Raw genomic sequence first — 17702 nt, 5'->3', positions numbered from 1 at the left:
TTAAGGCTCTACATTTCTCATTTCAGTTGTAAAGACAAAGCATTTTTATGCTCCCACTTTGCCTGCACAGGACATCCTGCTCCATCCCTGGTTAAACGCATGGGTTAATCTTTCAGTTTGGGTCACCCTCCACCCCCCTGTGCTGTCACATACGGAGCAGTGGAGACAGAATAATGTTGAACCTAAACTTCCTCATTTCTTGATGATTTTACTGCAGAGCATTAGGCTAAAAAGTACCCGATTCCCACAGCCGAGGTGTTAGCTTCAGACGTGCCACCTCCACGCCTCACAGCTCGTACAGCCTAACGGGTCCCCAAACCACTTCCCCATTTGAGAAGCCCGTGGGGAACTCACACGGGAGAAGCCAGCTCTGCTCTCCAGAGCCTGCACAGCCCCAGCAGTGCCAACAAGCTGCTGCTGGGACCTGCCTGGGCAGCAGGAGGGCTCCAAGGGACTCAGCAGCAGGAACTGGGGGGAAGCAGGCTTCAGCCTGCCCCACGAGGCCACTAACACCTTCCAGTCACTGGGCACCTGCTAATCTGGGACTTCCACATTTCCAGTTCCTCTTTTTGAAGGAAACTTTAACTTCTGATATCTAAAACAGGCTTGAAAGGGCCCCACAGGGCTCTCTGGGGTGGTGGGTAAGTAGGAAATGCTGTTTAGGGAGCGCATGTGAGGCCAGTCTCTGAAGGCAGAGCGTTCTTTGGGATTACGGATGGCAGAGGGGATCCCTGTATCACCCCCTAGTGTCAACTGATGCATCTGCTTCTCCATGAATGTCGGATCTGCTGATCCTGCTGCCACAGAAGTAGCAGAGAAAAACGTGGTCCCAATCCACCTTCCCTGCTGCCAGCATCCCCTTCCTTTCTCCCTTTTAACCGAGCTCTTGCCAGTCTCACTGCGTCCCCCCCAGGCCTCGTACCACAGGTTTGGTGAACCACAGCTCAGGATTCGGCAAACCTAGCACCACGGTCATCTTGCAAAACTTGAGCTTCTTACCTCCCTGTCTCCTCCTCCCCAAATTTGGGGAATCCGAGCTCTTCTTGTACCTCCTCCTAAGATGCTGCTCAGCCCCTTGGTCACATTACCTGTGCTCTCCTGCACCCCGTGCTTCTAAAGGTGGGTACCAGAACCACACACAGATTTTAAGACAGCTAAGGCAACATCTTGTTTGGCAACAAAGCAAGAGGCCTGCTCAGGGCAATTCTTTTCCAGTAATCTCCTGGTTTCCTCCCTTTACCTGCAAAATTCTCAGCTAAGCCAGAGCTTGTGCTGCCTACAGGTGCTGTCTCCTTGCTATTCGGATATGCTCGGATGGAAACTGCAGCTCCATTATGCCACTGACAGCTGTCAGCTCACCACCCCACAGAGCACCTCTGCCCTTACAGTCCCTTTAAAACATTTTATAACAATTGAGGGATTAGGCTAGCTATGGAACAGGCATCTGGGTGATGTCCACGTCTTGTGTATTAGGTATTTTTTTGGTCTACATCTCTCCCCAACAGAATCCAGTCTCAAAGGGCAAATACCAGAAGAGGGAGAACACAAACCTTCCCAACCAGATTTCCTCTTCCCTGTGTGTATCATAGCACAGGCAAGGGGGAGTGTAATGAGACAAAACGAGCTTTACCTTGAGGACGAGAAGCTGCCTGTGACAGACGGCGAGGAAGGTGGCGTGGGGGAGGCTTCTTTCACAGCAGGAGACACAGAAGGCGGGGTAGAAGAAAGGACACTGGAGCTTGAGGGAGCTGCGTCATCAGAGTCACCTTGCAGAGAAGAAGCCACAGTTTGTCTGGGTTTGTCTCAGGGCCCAGCACACACACACTAGGATAACAGCTCAGTCTGTTTGCCCACACACCGCACAGATCTCTGCTGGATTTGTTCAGGTTCGATCCAGAGATCGGCTAGCTCACCGGTTCTGACTGCCCCCATGCCCACACCACGTGGGTATTTGTTCTGTACTGGGGTAAGAAGCAAACTGGCTGCCTGTCCTGGAGTTCCCAGGGTCGGACTGTGTTTGATGCTGAATTTATTAGGTGACTGAGCTGCCCCCTCTGGTTTGGAGCAGGAACCTCACATAACCACCGCGGTGAACCCACCCCAGTGACAAGACACATAAAAAAGGGGCTTTGCTCAGATCTGAGTGGAAGTTCCCTGCACGAGGGTGAGGGAATTTCAGCTGGCCTGAAGCTCCTCATACAGCATCAAGAAAAAAGGCTTCTTGGGGTGAGGACAGCCACTCGGAGTTAAATGCAACAGAGAACTGAGCGCTAATAAAAGCAGTTTCACCTTACAAAACCTCGAGCCACAAACAACACATAAGCTCATTCAGCCTGTGAAATCAGCCTCCCGCAGTCTGTATGACACAAGAAAGCGCACACAAGATGCTTGTTACCTGACGTTGCAGAGGATTGTTCCACTATTCCAACCTTCACCACCTAGAAAGGGGGAACAGAACGGCACAGCTCTATGAAACACGAGTCCCATAAATTTCAGGAGCCCTCACCTCCCAGACTAAGCCCAACCCTACACCCCCCCTTGGCTCTGGCCCTGCAGAGCAGCGTAAAAGCATGCTAGGAAGCGGAGTCTTGTAAGGGCCAGGCAGGTCCCAGCTGCGTCCAGCCAAGCTGAACCAGCTCACCACCTTTCCCTGAAGTATCCAAAAACCAGCACCGACCCCAAGGAGCTGCTACAGACTTGCACAGCTCTGACTAGCCCAGGGTCAGCCCCAGGCTGTGTCAGCTATAGGATCTGCCCGTGACACCTGTGGGAACATCTCTTCAGCATGGCTCTGAGGCAGCTGCTAACACTGCTTCCACCACACAACTGCAGCCACTTCCAGGGCTCACCATGGCTTGGGTTTGTTAGGAAACCACAAAAGGGACAAAGTACAGTCTCTAGACAGAGTTTTTGAATCTCCAAACAAGAGAAGAGTCCAGCAAAGAATATAAAGCTCCTCACAAGGCCAGTGGGGCACAGACCAACTGTACATGAGATAACCCATCACATGTACAGCTCAGGACAACCCCAATCACACCGTAAAACAGACACAAATGTGTTCTGGTATGAACAACCACCAGTCAGTGCAGCCAGGAACAAGAATAAATGGCACACTCAGAGAGCTAACAGGAACCTGTGGAACAGGGCATGCTGCAAGCAAGCTCCCAAGAACACACTAGGCCTAGAGAGATAAACAACCCTTGGAGATATAAAGCAGGGCCCTGTTGGGATAGTCTGCATGGGCATCATTACTCCATGCACCACAGCAGAGACCCTTCTTAAGGGCCTTACACCTGTATGCAGGGCTAACGTCTGCACCATAAACATGCTGACAAGTGGGGAAGAGCTGCAAAGTGACCTCAAGTCAATAAAACTTGTTTTGGAGTGAGAAATTACACAGCTTGGCCTATCTAGCTTGAGAACAGAAGATGGCTAAGTTCAGGATGACCATGTCTAGAGCACATCTCCAGGGAGCAGATTACAGGAGCAAAAAAGATCCCATCATTAGAAGCAAATGAGTCTGCACAGTTCCTGGAGGGGCAGGGCTGTGCTGTACACTCAGCACCAGCTGCCAGAGAGCTGTCAGGTAGACTCTGTTAGCTCCAGGCTTGGAAAAGCCATCTCGAACCGCAGCTGTATGTGTGCAGCAACTTCCCGAGTGGATGCTGACTTGGGAAAAGGAGTTTGGGATCTTAGCAGGGGCTGCAGCTCGGTTTGATCACTCTCTGTTCAGAGGGGAACAAATCAGGCCCTGCAGTCCAGCAACCACTCGTGCCGTGTGAGTTAAACGTCAGGAGGATGTTTCGCAGACTGAGTAGCTGGGAACAAGAGGAGGGGAGGCAGAAGAGTCAGAGGAAGAGCGAGCAATACAGAAAATTGCCTACAGCCACCTTGATCTGCAAGCCAGAAAGGAAATCTCTGTTGGCCTTTTCCCTCCTGCTGGCTGCCTGATGATGCTCGAGCTCAGACACAAGAGGAAGACGAGGTTCAACACCTTCCCCTCCCTTCATTCAGGGAGGGGCTTGAGTCTGCTGCAGCTCCAACAAAGCCTCCATCCAGCCAACCTCCTCTCCCCTGGGGAAGGATGTGCATCCTGTTAACTCTCCTGGCACCTGGCTGAGGATGCAGCCTCTCCGCCAGCCTCTGTGCCCGGCTGGTCCCTCGTGAGGCTCTGCTCTCACCTCTTCGGAGCCCAGCTGAGCAGCACGGCGCTGCCCTGCTTGATTCTGGATCAAACTCTGCATGACCCAGCTGCAGGACAGAAGGTTTTGCAGCCTAGAAACCAAGAGAGTCCAAGCAGCATCAGGAGACACAAAACCACAGATCGCTGGCTCCCTCCCCGCCTTGGCCAACAGCTCCAAGCAGGCTGCAGCTGAAGGACAGAACGGTTCATGGTCAGCTTTGTACTTGGTGAGAAGCCTGTAATTGGCCCTTAAGAGTCTCTTTGGACATGTCTCATGGAGAATTACTGTGTCAGGAATATGTCAGAGGCAGGAATAAGAAGCATTTAATTTGACCCTCTCTCCCAGCCAACGTAGGAAGCCAACCCATGTCTCCAAGGCAAAATTTGGGGAGGTTGGCAGCATTACACACACAACAGACCTGTTGACTCTTCCCCTTTCAGACAATCAAATCCAGTCTGGATAAAGTGCTGTGCTGTAAGTACAACGATTGTACAAAAGGAGCCGGACAAACACTCCCATTGCACGTGGCACTGAACTAAACTGGCCCCAAAGAAAAGCTTTGCAGAGCTTAAACAGCTCCGGCAAGATGAATCCAGGAGCTTTCAAGCACTTCTGGGCTTTTCCTGTCACTGGGAAGGTGACCGGCTGTCTCCTAACAGCAGTTCTTCACCAGCAATCACAGGACACGTACAATATCACAGCAAAACTCAGCAGCAGGGAGCAAATCAGGAAGATGTGCCTGTGCTTTAGCAGAAGACATCTTTCCTTCAGCAAACAATGGAGCACCGCAGAGAGATTTGTGCTGAGATGAGACCCCAGAGTGAAAGCAGGGTCAGCCTGAGTGCAAGAGTGGATAAACTCTCTGAACTCCATGGATCTCAGATTAGCTCTGATGCACTGACAGGGATACAAACGGGAACACACGAAGCAGCCCAACACAGAAGGCAAAACAAGACAACCAGCATGCAAGAAAGAGAAGCTACAGGAGAGCAGCACAAGCTGTGAAGAGGACATCCAGCAGCTGAAGAGCAGTCAAGGGATATCCTTTGGGCCACAGGTCAGTGACTGGATACCTAAAACTTAAGGAATTGAAGAGCATGATCAAATCAAGGGAAGGAATCTAGAAAAGGCAGAGTACAGTGTGCACAAACACGTTCTGCACGTGGCCACACAAGCTGGGAGCATGAGGATGGGAGGAAAATCGGGGAGCACGATCTCAATATATATTACTTATATACGTCCTGTCTCTCTACATACTCACTTGTTAAAATATCTTACACAGCTCCTGCCTCAGACAAACATAACCGTGGCATTGTGACCTCCCTAGAGGGATGCACCCTCCATTTCCCAGGAGTAGAGGGGATGGTAAGAGGACTGGAGACTGCTCATGACAAGCACACAGGACTGACATCGGAACACAAATCTGGCTGAACGGATACACGGGGCAACGTTCAGCACAGCGAGCCTGAGGCCAGGTTTTCAGGAACACAGCCCATTCCTCTGCACGTGGCCAGCAGTGAGTGACTCCCACTAACTCGGTGCTTTGGCCTGCAGCAGAGACAGGCTGCGGGTCGGAGCACTTCAGCATCACGCTTCCTTCTCTGGAGTGAGAAGAAAGTGCTCCTGCTGCACCCCAGAAAGCAGGTGACAAGTTGGTTTGAACCCCTGCGGCTCGAGACAGTAACCAAGACACACTCACCCCGACAAAGGGAATGAACTTCTGCGAAGACTCTTCATCGGGGCTAGAGGCAAAGAGAAAAGAGTTGTTAATAGCCCACCTCCACGGGCACGATACTCACTTCGTACGTCGCATTCAAGCATGCAGCGGGGACGGACGGTATGCAAGCGCCAGTCCAAGGTCTCCTCTCACAGCCCGCTGCCAGCACGGGTGGGGAGGAGCACACAGCCTGCGGCACGCCTCTGAGGGGGAAGGCCCCTCGAGGGAAGCGGAAGCGTCTCCCTTGTGCTGGACACAAAAAACATGCTTTAGGGGCAGACACACGGGCTCCTGCCACGAGGAGACGGGCCTGTGGCACGACAGGGCGGGGAGCGGGGCGTTACTTACTAGTCCCTGCAGCGCTGCGCACGCCCGGCCGTCACGCCTGGGGAGGGAGTCATACCTTGCACAGCCCGGCATCGCTACAAGCAGTTACAGCCTGCCACGGGGTTACAAGCCGTGACACGTGGTTACTGGGGCAGCACTAGCACGTATGGACACACACACACACACACACACACGCGTGTGGATGCACGTTCCCTGCCACCGGGAGCTTGCAGCCACAGAGACAGGCACCAGGGCGTACCGGGGGGGTCGGGACACAGCTGGAGGACAGCACACGGCTACACCAGGGCAGACAGCACGCACACGGTGCCTGAGGACAGCATGGCTTTCTGCAAGCCTCTCCTGCTCTGCTCCTGCCTCGGGGTTTGGAAGTCGGGGGGTGACGACAACTAGGCCAGCCATGAAGGCCACAGCCACACCTAGCAGGAGCCAGGGAGAACCCACAAAGACAGGAGGGGAGGATCCGAGCGGGAACCCACGTGCAGCACTGGAAGAGGCCACACAGCTCAGACACACCGCGCTTCTCGGGGCCAGGCACAGGGAACAGGAGCTTTCTCGTGGCCCTCCTCTCGTGCACCCCTCAGAGCACCACAACACGCAGGGCAAACTCCGACACCACCTTCACCCAGAGCACTGCTGGGCACAGCGCAAATATCTCACTAAAACGGGTATTTCTGCACCCTTTGCAGCACAGAAACGCACCAAAGTTGCCAACCACCCTGTGGCTACCGGGGGCTGCACCGTTTCCTCTAGGTCCTATGGAAGGAGTGGCACATAACTGCAGGAAACGTGACTCAGAGGTGCTTTTGCCTCCTCTCCTGCCTCACCTCCGCTCTGCCCCGAGATGTGCAGCCAAGCTGGGGGCTTTGCTTCCTTCCTGCCTTCAGCCCCAGGCACTACATCTTGCCTCCTTCCCCCAAAGCATAGCAAACAGAGCCCACCATTTAGGGTTGGAAGGCAGAAAGGCCACATCTTTCCAACCACGGCTGCAGGTCCCCTGGCAAACAGATCTCCTGTGGATGTCAGATTTCCAGCTCCTCTTCTGCAAAGGGCAAGGAGACCCACACACAGATGTTGGAGAAGCACAAACAGCAGCTCAGCCTTCTGCTCCTTTCTTCAGCTCCACGGGCCATGAAGCAGGAAGAAGAAGCAAATCTGGGAGGGAGGGAAGCACCATCGTGGTCTCGTCACCCCACAGCCGCTGGGTGGCTTTGCTCTGAGCTCTTGAAAAGCAAACCTTGTCCAATTCCAGCAGGTAACATGTTCCTGCTCCCCTGGGAGCTCAGACTCTCACCACAGAGAGCCAAGGGGCAGCTGTGAAACGAATATTTTGCTTCAGCCACCACTTATCGCAGCTCACAGTGATGCACAGGCTGTCCCTGAAGGAATCCATCTGGATTTCAGCTGGGCTAGGCTAATCCTGGCACACGTCTTCTCGGGATCTCTGATCTCACATGCACGCCTCTGAAAACACAGCTTATCAGAGCAGCTGCTCTTCACGCAGACCGAAGGACAGATGAGATGGCTGTGCTTGTTCTTCACTTTATCTCTTATGCCCTTTTCTATTTCTTATCCTTTGGGATCCCAAAACATTCATCCAGAATCCTCTCACCTTGGCCAAGGCCTTCCACCACAGCCCCTTATAATTTATAGCCAGACCCTAACCCTGGTCTGTGATTTTTCAACAGCATCACTAATGCTTCTTCTCCATTTCTGAGGAATATAAAAAAAAAAAAGAGATCTGTGCAGAGAGGCTAGAAAGAAACTCTTCTTTATCTGGAATGGGTTTTGTCTAATTATTGGTACTGATTGTGCAAAATCCATCCACCTGAGATCAATCCTTCAAAGGTGAACTGTCCAGGAATAGACTCACATACTCCCTCCCCACCAGAAGAAATTAATTCAGATGGAACAAAGACACGCAGGCAGATTTAGATGCTTTAAGGCTCTTAGAAACAACAAGCCAAATCACCAGGAGTCACCCACCTGGCAAAGGGAAGGAATAATCTCTCTCACTTCTGGGACCAAGTACAAAATAAGCCACAAAGCACACAAAGGTTACAGTGAGGGAAACTGAATAATCGCTTCCTCCACTTATGCTCGCCGTTAGCCTTTTCACATTTCATTCCAATTTAAGCAACGCAGAGCAGATTCATACACAGCCACACGACTGTGATTTCCTAGCAGGAGGGTCTCAGATATTTGCTTTATCCCAAGCGAGTCCTGCAGGGGATCAACAGGCAAGAGGGGACTTCACCACGACAGGACTCGCAGCCCTGTGTGCAAGTTCGGGCCAGGCACCATCACCAACCCTCCAAGGTTTGTCTGTGGTACGAAGCATCCTTCCCACGGAGGAGCTGCTGCTCTCTGCTGCCTAATGCTGCCCCTGTCCCACCAAGTCTCCAGTGGAAGCTCTCAGCCAGCATCGCTCCTGTTCCCACAGCGGGCTGGCCATGCTCAACAGGACGTCCAGGGTATTTCCTGAGCCTTGACTCTGTCCTCTTCCACACTGCTGCACCAGGTGAAGGGCACATGTAAATCCCTGTTACGTTTCCTTTGGCTTCATGAGGTTCACGCAGCAACAAGGCGGGTGATGTGGGCACTGCTGAGCCAGAGGAGGGACCGGGTCCGTCTTCACAAGCTGTGTTCACATTCAGGAGCTGCTGCAAGGTGGGTTTTAGCAGCAGCACTCAGAGAAAGGACCTGGACTCCTTGCCCTGCAGGCAGAAACCAGCATTACCCCTGCTCCCTGTTGCCCAGGAACCTGGCTCACCTTCCAACCCACAGCACTTCCTCATGTTTCAAGAGTCGGTTTAAGTTCTCCTTACAACACCAGGTTTTAATAAACACGTCACGAAGTAGGAACTAACCCAGCCCTCACCCTGACAAGCGAGCAGCGCTTTCTTTTCCAACAGCCAAGCTGCTCCCAGGTTCATGCAAGTCCAAGCCACATGGCATGGGCTGTGCTGGACGCCAAATTACAGTGGGTGACAGCAGCCCAGGTACACAGAACTGAGCAGCAATCCAGCGAGCACCTTCTGACAGCGTCAGATCTCAAATACCACGGTGCTTTGTTCAAGAAAGCCAAGCAGAGAGAGGCACACCTCTGCCAGCACAGCCTCAGCTCCCCAGGTGCTGCCTTGCCAATTCAGTAACCACCAGCCCTCCCAGTGCTCAGGGACAAGGTCGGTCACCCAGTGCAATGCAGACAGGTCGACATGACAAGCATTTCCTTCCTGAACACCTTCCCCTCTCCCAGCCTCCCCAGTTTCAGGTAAGGCCAGCAGATGCTGCAAAAGAACAGGACAAAGCTTTGGCTCCATATGCAGCCCGTCACAGGCAGTGCATGCGCCAACCTCTCGGCATGACAGACAGAACAAGGGGACGGGAAGGACAGCAGAGGTCAGTCAGAATAGGGACAGCTAGCGATAAAGTTAGGAAGCGGCTCATCACACACGGCTACGTCCTACAGGCTGGCTGGCTGGCTTCGCTCTCCTTGGACCTTGGGCTTGTTTAACAGAGCAAATGCTAGGATCCTGGGAGATTTGCCTTGCAATTAAATTAAGGTAGGTCGTGCTGCTGGTTCTACCTGGCCCATTGCCTTGGAAGGTGGCCTTGGAGAAGCCGTTCCCCTCTGGCCTTGAGGGAGAACCCCAACTGGCACAACCCCAAACCCAGGGGTCCGAGGCATGCCCTGAGCCAGCGAGTGCCACCTAGAGCACTCCAGGTCCAGCAGATGGGGAATGAAAAGCCTTTGCTCAGTCCTAATCCTTCTGGAGCTATGCTGCACCCTCTGATAGCTGTAACCAAGCAGCAAGGATTAACTAGCAAGTAGGGAAGATACAAAACCTACCTTCTAGGTGTCTTAATGCTCAAAGCTATTTCCTTAATAAGCCCTGCACTCCACTCAGTGTATGCCCTGGCAACCCGTCTGTGTGACCCAAAGGCAGAGCGGTTATTTTAATGATGCATTCTGCCAGCAAATGCCATCGTTTCAAAGCAGCGAGCAGAATTTAACCTGAAGCACAAACTGAGCATCCCAGACCTGCACGAACTGTTAAACAAGGCACAAAAGACCAGCTCATGGGTGGAAGAGAGACAGGAGATGGGAGAGGGAACCTAAAAGGAACTGATACCTTAGAGTAAAATCAAAATGAAAGCTCTTTTTCCTTTTCAGAAAGCAACCAAAGAAAAAGATAAAGATGTTATTATACTTACAACAAAGTGATGAATTCATAGATAGTGCTAACGGAAACACAATGTCTGTGTTCTTTTTCCACAGTACTGCCAATGACAGATCGCTGTATTTCCAAAGAAAGCTACATGAAGAGAGAACTGTCCATCCCTCCCTGGGACAGCTCGTTCCTCTAGCTCACCCTGCAGTTTACCCATGTGGTACTTGGCTAAAGGTGGAAGCTGTTCCAAAGTGGCCACAGATACTAAAAGACTGTAGGCTATGCCACAGGTCTGACTCAGTCTCAGTGATCTCTTCCAAGCAACGTTCTGCAAGGTTGGAACTTGCAGCATGATCTGAACCATCTCAGCAGTGGCAAACATCTCACTGCAAGGTCCAAAAGGTCTAAAATCCAAATGGATGAGACCAGCTTGGAAAAGAGGTCATGCGCACAGCTGAGAGGGGTGTGTGTTGCTGAAGTAGATTTCAGGTGGTTTTTTTTCCAACAAAATACGCTAGCTGGTCTTTCTAGATACTCAAAATGATTAACTGTGCATCAATGACAAAAATGAACCTGTAACTGAATGGAGGAAGCAGTGGAGATTCATGCAGAACCCAGCAACTGAAGGGAGGAGAGAAAAAACAGCCCTCAGAAGGGGTTAATGCTCCACCAGGGGTGACTGACCTTTTTATTTGTAACTGTGGTAAGTCGTCACACCAAAAAGAACAACAAAAAAAGACTGAAGTTAAGAGCTTCGAGCTCCCCGTGGCTCTCCAAACTTCACTTTTATCAGGTTAACATTACAGAAATTCACAAACACGCAAAGAGAATGTACTGTCTTTAATGGACCAGCCAATCTAGAATATTTTCATTAGGAGAGCATAATGAATGGGCTAAACTTCACTACATCATTTCTGCAAAGTAATGCAGAACAGACAGAGGATTGGAAAAGCAATTCCAACCAGCAATAAATATGTCTAAGAAGAGGGAAAAAAGTGACTCTGCCCCCTCCTTAAATCCTTCCCAGTTCTTAAGCAAATGAGGCACCAGTGATGGTTGTTAACAGATGAGCTGTTAATAGACCAGCTGTATCTAAAAGATCAGATACAACCTGGGATGGGTAATCATTAATGGTTAAAACCATCCATGCCCCACAGAAAATTGCTGGTCCTGAATAGAGAGAAATCACATGTGGGTGTTAATTCTGCTCTGAAAAGTTATTGGGATCTGTGTGATTTAGAGTTTCTCATTCTCCACTGTGCCTCAGAAACAATCTCTCTCTCTCCTGCAGTGTTAAATTACTCTTCTTCACAGACAACGGCTCTATGAGGCTCTACATACTTCTGAATCTTGTTTTCAGACCCCAGTTCCTTGACAGGCTGTTTATCCCTCAAGAGCAGCTGAAATAAAACTTGGTCAATGTCAGCTCTCCCAAGTAGGGGTGCTGGTAGCCTGCAACTGCCGATTAACAAGGGCTTTGTCTCCCCTGTGTGAAGGTCTGCTATTTATACTCCAAAAAGAAAGCCTTTCAGTTCTCTTGATACTAGTGCAAAAAGGCCAAATCGCATAGAAGATACTTTGGGGAGGGCACACCACAGTCCACAACCTTACTTCCCCAAACCTCGCGGGTCTCTAAAGAAACCACAGTGCTTAATGACCCACACTGCTGCAGGTTCACTACTATCTAAGGGCAACACATTGAGGCTCCCATGGTGTTTGCAGTTTGGAGTGACTTTAAAGCTGCTGGCACACAAGACGAGTAAAGCACTTCACTTCAACATGATGGCCATTCTGGATAGCGAGCGTTTTGTTAGTAACATACCTTTTCTGCTTGTACGTCAGCATTGCTTCAGCAATGGGCAACTGGTGTGCACAGTTTGCCCCTGCTATATACTGCGTTATTCTGGAGACGACATCAGGTGCCTCTGGAACTGCAACAGAAGAGAGGACAATCAACAAAGCGACTTCTCAGACCATCACCAGCACTGCCCTCCATTTGCTCAGCCAAGCAGCTGATGGTACCCAGCCAGCTTCATCAGAACTGCATCTTCCAAAGGAAGCTGACTGTGAAGGCGTCTACACAAAAGCAAACAACCTCCAGGAGTACCAAATAAAAACATTAGGAAGGCAGACCAGATACACAGGCATGTGGCACAGCACTATTTATTGAAGTGTTATGGTGAAGCTTGTTAAAATGCTTTTATCTGAAAATGTGTAGCTGCTTATTAGACTTTTCTCCATCCAGACTGTATATCTGCTGAAGGAAGTGCTTAGTTACCTCTCCCAGGCCTTTGGGTAGTTGCTGTGCTCACACCAGTGTTTGCATTACCTGATTTCCTACAGAACTCATGGCCTTGCTGAGCCCATTGGAAAGACATGTGAAAGGCACGCAAGGATGGAAGAGCACAAAGATCATTTTTGTGGAGCAGCAAGCGTGCCCAAAGTCTGTGAGAGTGCATTTGATTCCAGTTGACAGGAAGGCATTTCCTAAATGCCTTCCGTTTCCTTTTGTTTCAGAAAAAGCATCTCAACTGTGAAATCAAGGGAATGCAAGTTACCCTCACCAGGCACTTCCATGGTTTAATGAACATTTTCACCCAGAGTTTCTTACAATTTCTTGCTCAGGGACCAATGAAAATCTATCATTATTTACCAGATTGTCTTATGCCATCACAGGGCTTCTGTGTGGTTATTTATATATATATATATATATATATATGCATATATATATACATATATGTCCAATATTAATCTCTCTATATAAATATGGAGATTCTACAAGGCCTAGATGGCACAAAAATGATGATGCATTTTCCTCATAGCACACAGGCAAGTAAAAAAGGGCTGCAGCATACAATCTACAAAGAACAAACAAGGCTCTTGAGCTGGATCTCTACAGTAATGAAGTATCCCTAAAAGGCAGACACAAAAGCCGAATCTGTACTGACATTTGTCTCCATTTTCAAGGAATTAAAAGACAACTGTTCTGTGCATCTCTTCTTCCATGAGCTCATAATCAAGGAAAAATGTTTGGGTGGCACACGAGGAGACCTCTAGTCCAGCCCCCTGCTCCAAGTAGGGCTAACTTTACCTCCAGAACAGGCTGCCTAGGGCCTTGTCCTTACAAGTTCCCCTCTGCTGGAAAAGGCTCTGAACAATCCCTTGCAAAGATGCTCTCTTTCCTCCTCTCACAGCTAGAGGACTTCCATGAGCATCTGTTCCCTAAGGAGCCTCAGGCACCCCCTACAACTCCAACATGAGAACCACACTGCAACCCTTGCACCCATGCAAGTGTTCCAAAGGCCATGATGTTTTTTCCTGCTAGTGAAATTCCCATGGGGGATATGCCACCATGAGAGGATTGCTCCTCGTTCCAGTTTCAACCATTCATGTAGCCCTAAATGAAGGACGAAAATCCTCCTTTTGCCTGTTTCTCTCCATTCTCGAAGGAATGGAAGGAAAAACTGTAAGCATTAATATTTTAAGCAAATCAGTACTCTAACAAACAGCAAGGCTTTATGCTGGCCTAGAACAGATTCAGATCAGAACAGGAACTCGTTGATCTGACCTAGGGCAGCTCTCACATGTTACAAGCACTGGTGAAGAACAAAATTCTTTTTTAATGAGAAAGATCCTGCCAGCGGATTTCAGAAATGCCAAGGTCATTCCCCCGTGCAACTAACAGAAGTTAATCTTCCCAGAGTTTACAGTTTTTGGAATCTTTTGGGCTGGACAATTTCTGAAGGGTCACAGAAAGCAATGTACTGAACATGGTGGTCTGTGAGACCTCCTCACCAAAGAACAAAGCTGAGAGCTAGGTAAAAACAGAGTGACTCAGAGACAGCTAGCGTCCTGGAGCCAACAGCTGTTTGCAAACCACCAAGCAGAGGACATACAAAGGTCAGCATCTGAAAAGGGAATGTGGTGGAGTTAGGAAAAAAGAGGAACAAAAACATTTGTCTGCTTCCTCTTATATTTACTTGACCTTTACTAAAATTACTTATTCGAGCCTTTTATCCCACACAGGCCAGACACAGACTCACGGTCTTACCAGTGGTCTGTGCTTCAAGTTTGTTGAACAGATCTCTCCAGGCTAGATCTTGGAAGAAGTTGTTGTATCTATAATCTACAGACCCCAGATACTTGGCCACTGGATGAGATCCTAAGAAAGAAAGGAAAACATGACAGTTGTTCTTCCCAGCACAGAACGCAGGTATATTTTTCTTTTTGTCTGCAAGGAATTAAATTCCAAAATCCAACTATACTAGACATCCCAGAAATAAGTTTCTTCAACTATAACAACAAAATGTAGTCCAGCTTATCTCTACAAAAGCATGCAAATAGACTTCCCAGCAGAGAGATTGCTTCAGCACCACTTTCAGTGACACCTTCCCTTCTCCCCTCTCCCTCCCGCCAAATTAAACTTTAAAAAGCCAAGGAAAACAGAGCTGCGAAACTGCTGAGGAAACAAATGATTTGGAAGACACGGAGGCCACGTGGCTCTCCATCTCCATCACTCAGTTTTGTGAGAGGCTGGCCCCGCAGCACTTCGTCCCTGCAGGCACTGTGGCCACAGGAGACAGATCCTTCCTCCAAACACCATTCGCACACCATTGCTCTTTTGCAACAGAGGAGAGGAGATCACCTGCAACCAGGGAAAACCACCCAGGGAGCCTCGTTTAATAGGAGGAGCAGCAAAATGGCCATAGATGCAATATATAAGCTATAATTAAAGACAGAAGTCAGAGCCCAAGGATGACAGTCCCGGTGAATGTTGGCACATGCATCAGGTCCCCGCGTGCCCTAGCTAAGCCTCGTGGCTCCTCTAAGAGCATGGAAAAGACCTCATTTCACCAACTTTGTGTCCTGCCTGCAGCCTGCAGCCCTGGCTGGAGACCTGCCTTCACACCTCCACCGAGCAGGGGGGGGAAAGCATTGAAGCCACCACCTCTGCCCTGGGAAAGGTCAAAACACTTGCCACTTTCATTTTAGGTGACGTGTCCCCAGCTCAGACAACCTGATCTTACAACAACTTCTCCAGCAGAGGAGAGGAGGTGTGCCAGGGCTGCTCTGCCCAGCCACCACATTTCAGGCTTTGCTCTTTCCATGCTCAGCATGAGCCTTGTACATTCACACTTTGTACAGGCCTCAGAGCTTCTCCTCAGCAGCCTATTTTTGTCCTTCCTGCATGCTGATTTCTCACATTAAGCCTCACTTCCAGAGACCACAACAGCTGTGTCATCGGCTGGTAATCGCTAACCTGACAGCTCCTGCCCCAAACACCCCTGATTGCTTCAATATGCTCACCGTCCGCATCTAAAGCTCACTGTGGAAAAACCCACTGCTTCTCACCCTCCAAACCAGTGCTCATTTTCAGACTTCCACACCACGTTTAAGCAGACGGCCCCTGAGTTCCCCTCAGAGTCATTACAAACCGAGGCCTAAGCTCTCCCCTGGAGCCTGCTGGAAATGGCTACTTTGAGCCTTGTAATTTCTTTTCCTGTGGCGTTTTTAGCAGCGCACGTGGAGCAGCTCGGTGTCACACGCTGGAGAAGTGACAGCTTTCCCACATGCTGGAAAAACACAGCACACATGCATGGCAGATGCAGCTGGAAACGAGTACTAAACAAAAGATATCCCAAGTTGTATCCCTGGGAGCTAGATAAAATGTTTTTTTTAAAAAACTACGGTCAAAATAATCCCAACTTTTTTTTTTTTTCCTTCTCTTGCTTGCATCTTTTATACTGTCTCTCCACTAGTTTGGGCATTAAAGGAGTCTTTCAGCCACAGAACTGGCAGCACGAAGCAGGACCGAATCTCCCAGTACAGACATTTACGGACAAGCAGCATTTCTCAGTGTCAATAAACCACTGCAGGTTGGCTCTTCAGTCCCTGCAGCATGTAGCTGAAGGTAAAGCCACCTTAGAAAAGACCCCACCACTCCCTGCTTTGAAGGTGCTGCTAACAGCAGAAAACTTTTCCTTTAAGACATTTATGGCATGGTCCCCATCTTGTCTTTGGTGCTTTTTCAATTGTCAGGAAGAAGACGTTGCTGCTCAATCACTTTAATGAAGTGCCAGAAATAAGCACTTGATCCAGTCAGGAAATACTGCAGACTTCTATGGGAAAGGCCACGATAGGAGAGAAGTTTCTATATTTAAAGCACATTCAAGAAACATTCACAGTTCCATTTATCAATTGAAAGTGCTTTATTTTTTAAATTACTGAAGTTTTAAGGTTAAAAAAATAAACACAACAAAACCCCAAAACACTAGCTAAATCTTGTGCATGAGTTTCAAAAAGACGATATTTTCAGACCATTAAAGACTGAAGGACGGAAAACTTTTTTGTAGGCTAAGAGACAGGCAGCACGTGAGGACCCAAATCTTCAGCCACACAGTCTCATTCAAAACAAATTGGAGCCTGCAGAAATCTTTCTTTCTCGTGTTTCTGTCCCCTAAAGGGTTCTCTCTCCTATTGCTACCAACTACTTTGGAAACTAAATGCCTTCCTTACAGAAGGATCCAGGGCTCCTGTTCTTTTTCACTTGATCCTGCACATCTCACCACCAAATCAACAGCCTTCTATCCACTGCTCAGGGTGCTGGGCAGCAGCTTGACTCCTACAGCAAATGCCATCAGCTGGTCCCAAGCCTAGAAGACTGGAAAAAACACTCTTCAAGGTTACTGCTGCCTGTTTCACCTAAGTGCCCTGTTCACACTCACTGAAGCCAAGCCTCGGACTGGACCAACTTCTGCCATCACACACTTATGGCACCAACATTGCCCAGATTCCCCTGCCCACAAGCACCAGGGACTGCCTGGCTGCCCAGGCCTCTCTGCTCCAGCATTCCTCACATTTTTGACTGTGACAACGAGACCCCTGATGTTGTTATCAGTGCACACCACTTCCCTGGACACAAGAGATCCAAGCTGGGTTACTTCCCAGCCAGGCAGGCTTGCTGAGCTGTTGGAAGGGCAGAGATAAGGTGCTGGAAAACTGAGGAAAGAACCCGAGGAGAAGAGCACGTGAAGGAAAGGTCAAAAGATGCATGTAATTTGAATAATTTAAACTCTCAGCAGTTTCAGAGCCTTTTTAACATTTTTTATCTCTACCCCCCTCCATAATAAACATTTTCTGTGTAAGCCTCAGAAAGGCCTGAACAGTTATTGCTTTGGGAAACACAGTGCCCAATGAATTAAAGATTTCAGTCAGGGCAAGAGTTTCTAGAACATTATTCTGTGCATTCACTGTACCATGATAATAAGGTATATATACGAG

General features: G+C 49.4%; 1 protein-coding gene across 7 annotated transcripts in view; it reads right to left on the bottom strand.

The window, feature by feature from the left end:
* Positions 1–17702, bottom strand: part of PACS2 (phosphofurin acidic cluster sorting protein 2) — a 64754-nt gene that overhangs the window by 3934 nt on the left and 43118 nt on the right. For 4 of the 7 annotated variants that reach the window (XM_032192043.1, XM_032192044.1, XM_032192046.1 and 1 more), the window contains exons 17-22: positions 14473–14583; positions 12244–12352; positions 10383–10415; positions 5884–5926; positions 2396–2438; positions 1631–1766 (exon numbers count right to left, since the gene is read on the bottom strand). In XM_032192043.1, the coding sequence (XP_032047934.1) occupies positions 1631–1766; positions 2396–2438; positions 5884–5926; positions 10383–10415; positions 12244–12352; positions 14473–14583 (475 nt within the window). The remainder of the gene's footprint in view (positions 1–1630; positions 1767–2395; positions 2439–5883; positions 5927–10382; positions 10416–12243; positions 12353–14472; positions 14584–17702) is intronic. The other 3 variants (XM_032192048.1, XM_032192049.1, XM_032192050.1) reach the window with 1 other exon arrangement.

The sequence above is a fragment of the Aythya fuligula genome, chromosome 8 (genome assembly GCF_009819795.1).
Source record: "Aythya fuligula isolate bAytFul2 chromosome 8, bAytFul2.pri, whole genome shotgun sequence".
NCBI classification, from domain to species: Eukaryota; Metazoa; Chordata; class Aves; order Anseriformes; family Anatidae; genus Aythya; species Aythya fuligula.
Note: the sequence above shows the minus strand (reverse complement) of the source record. Positions and strands in the feature narration are given on the sequence as shown.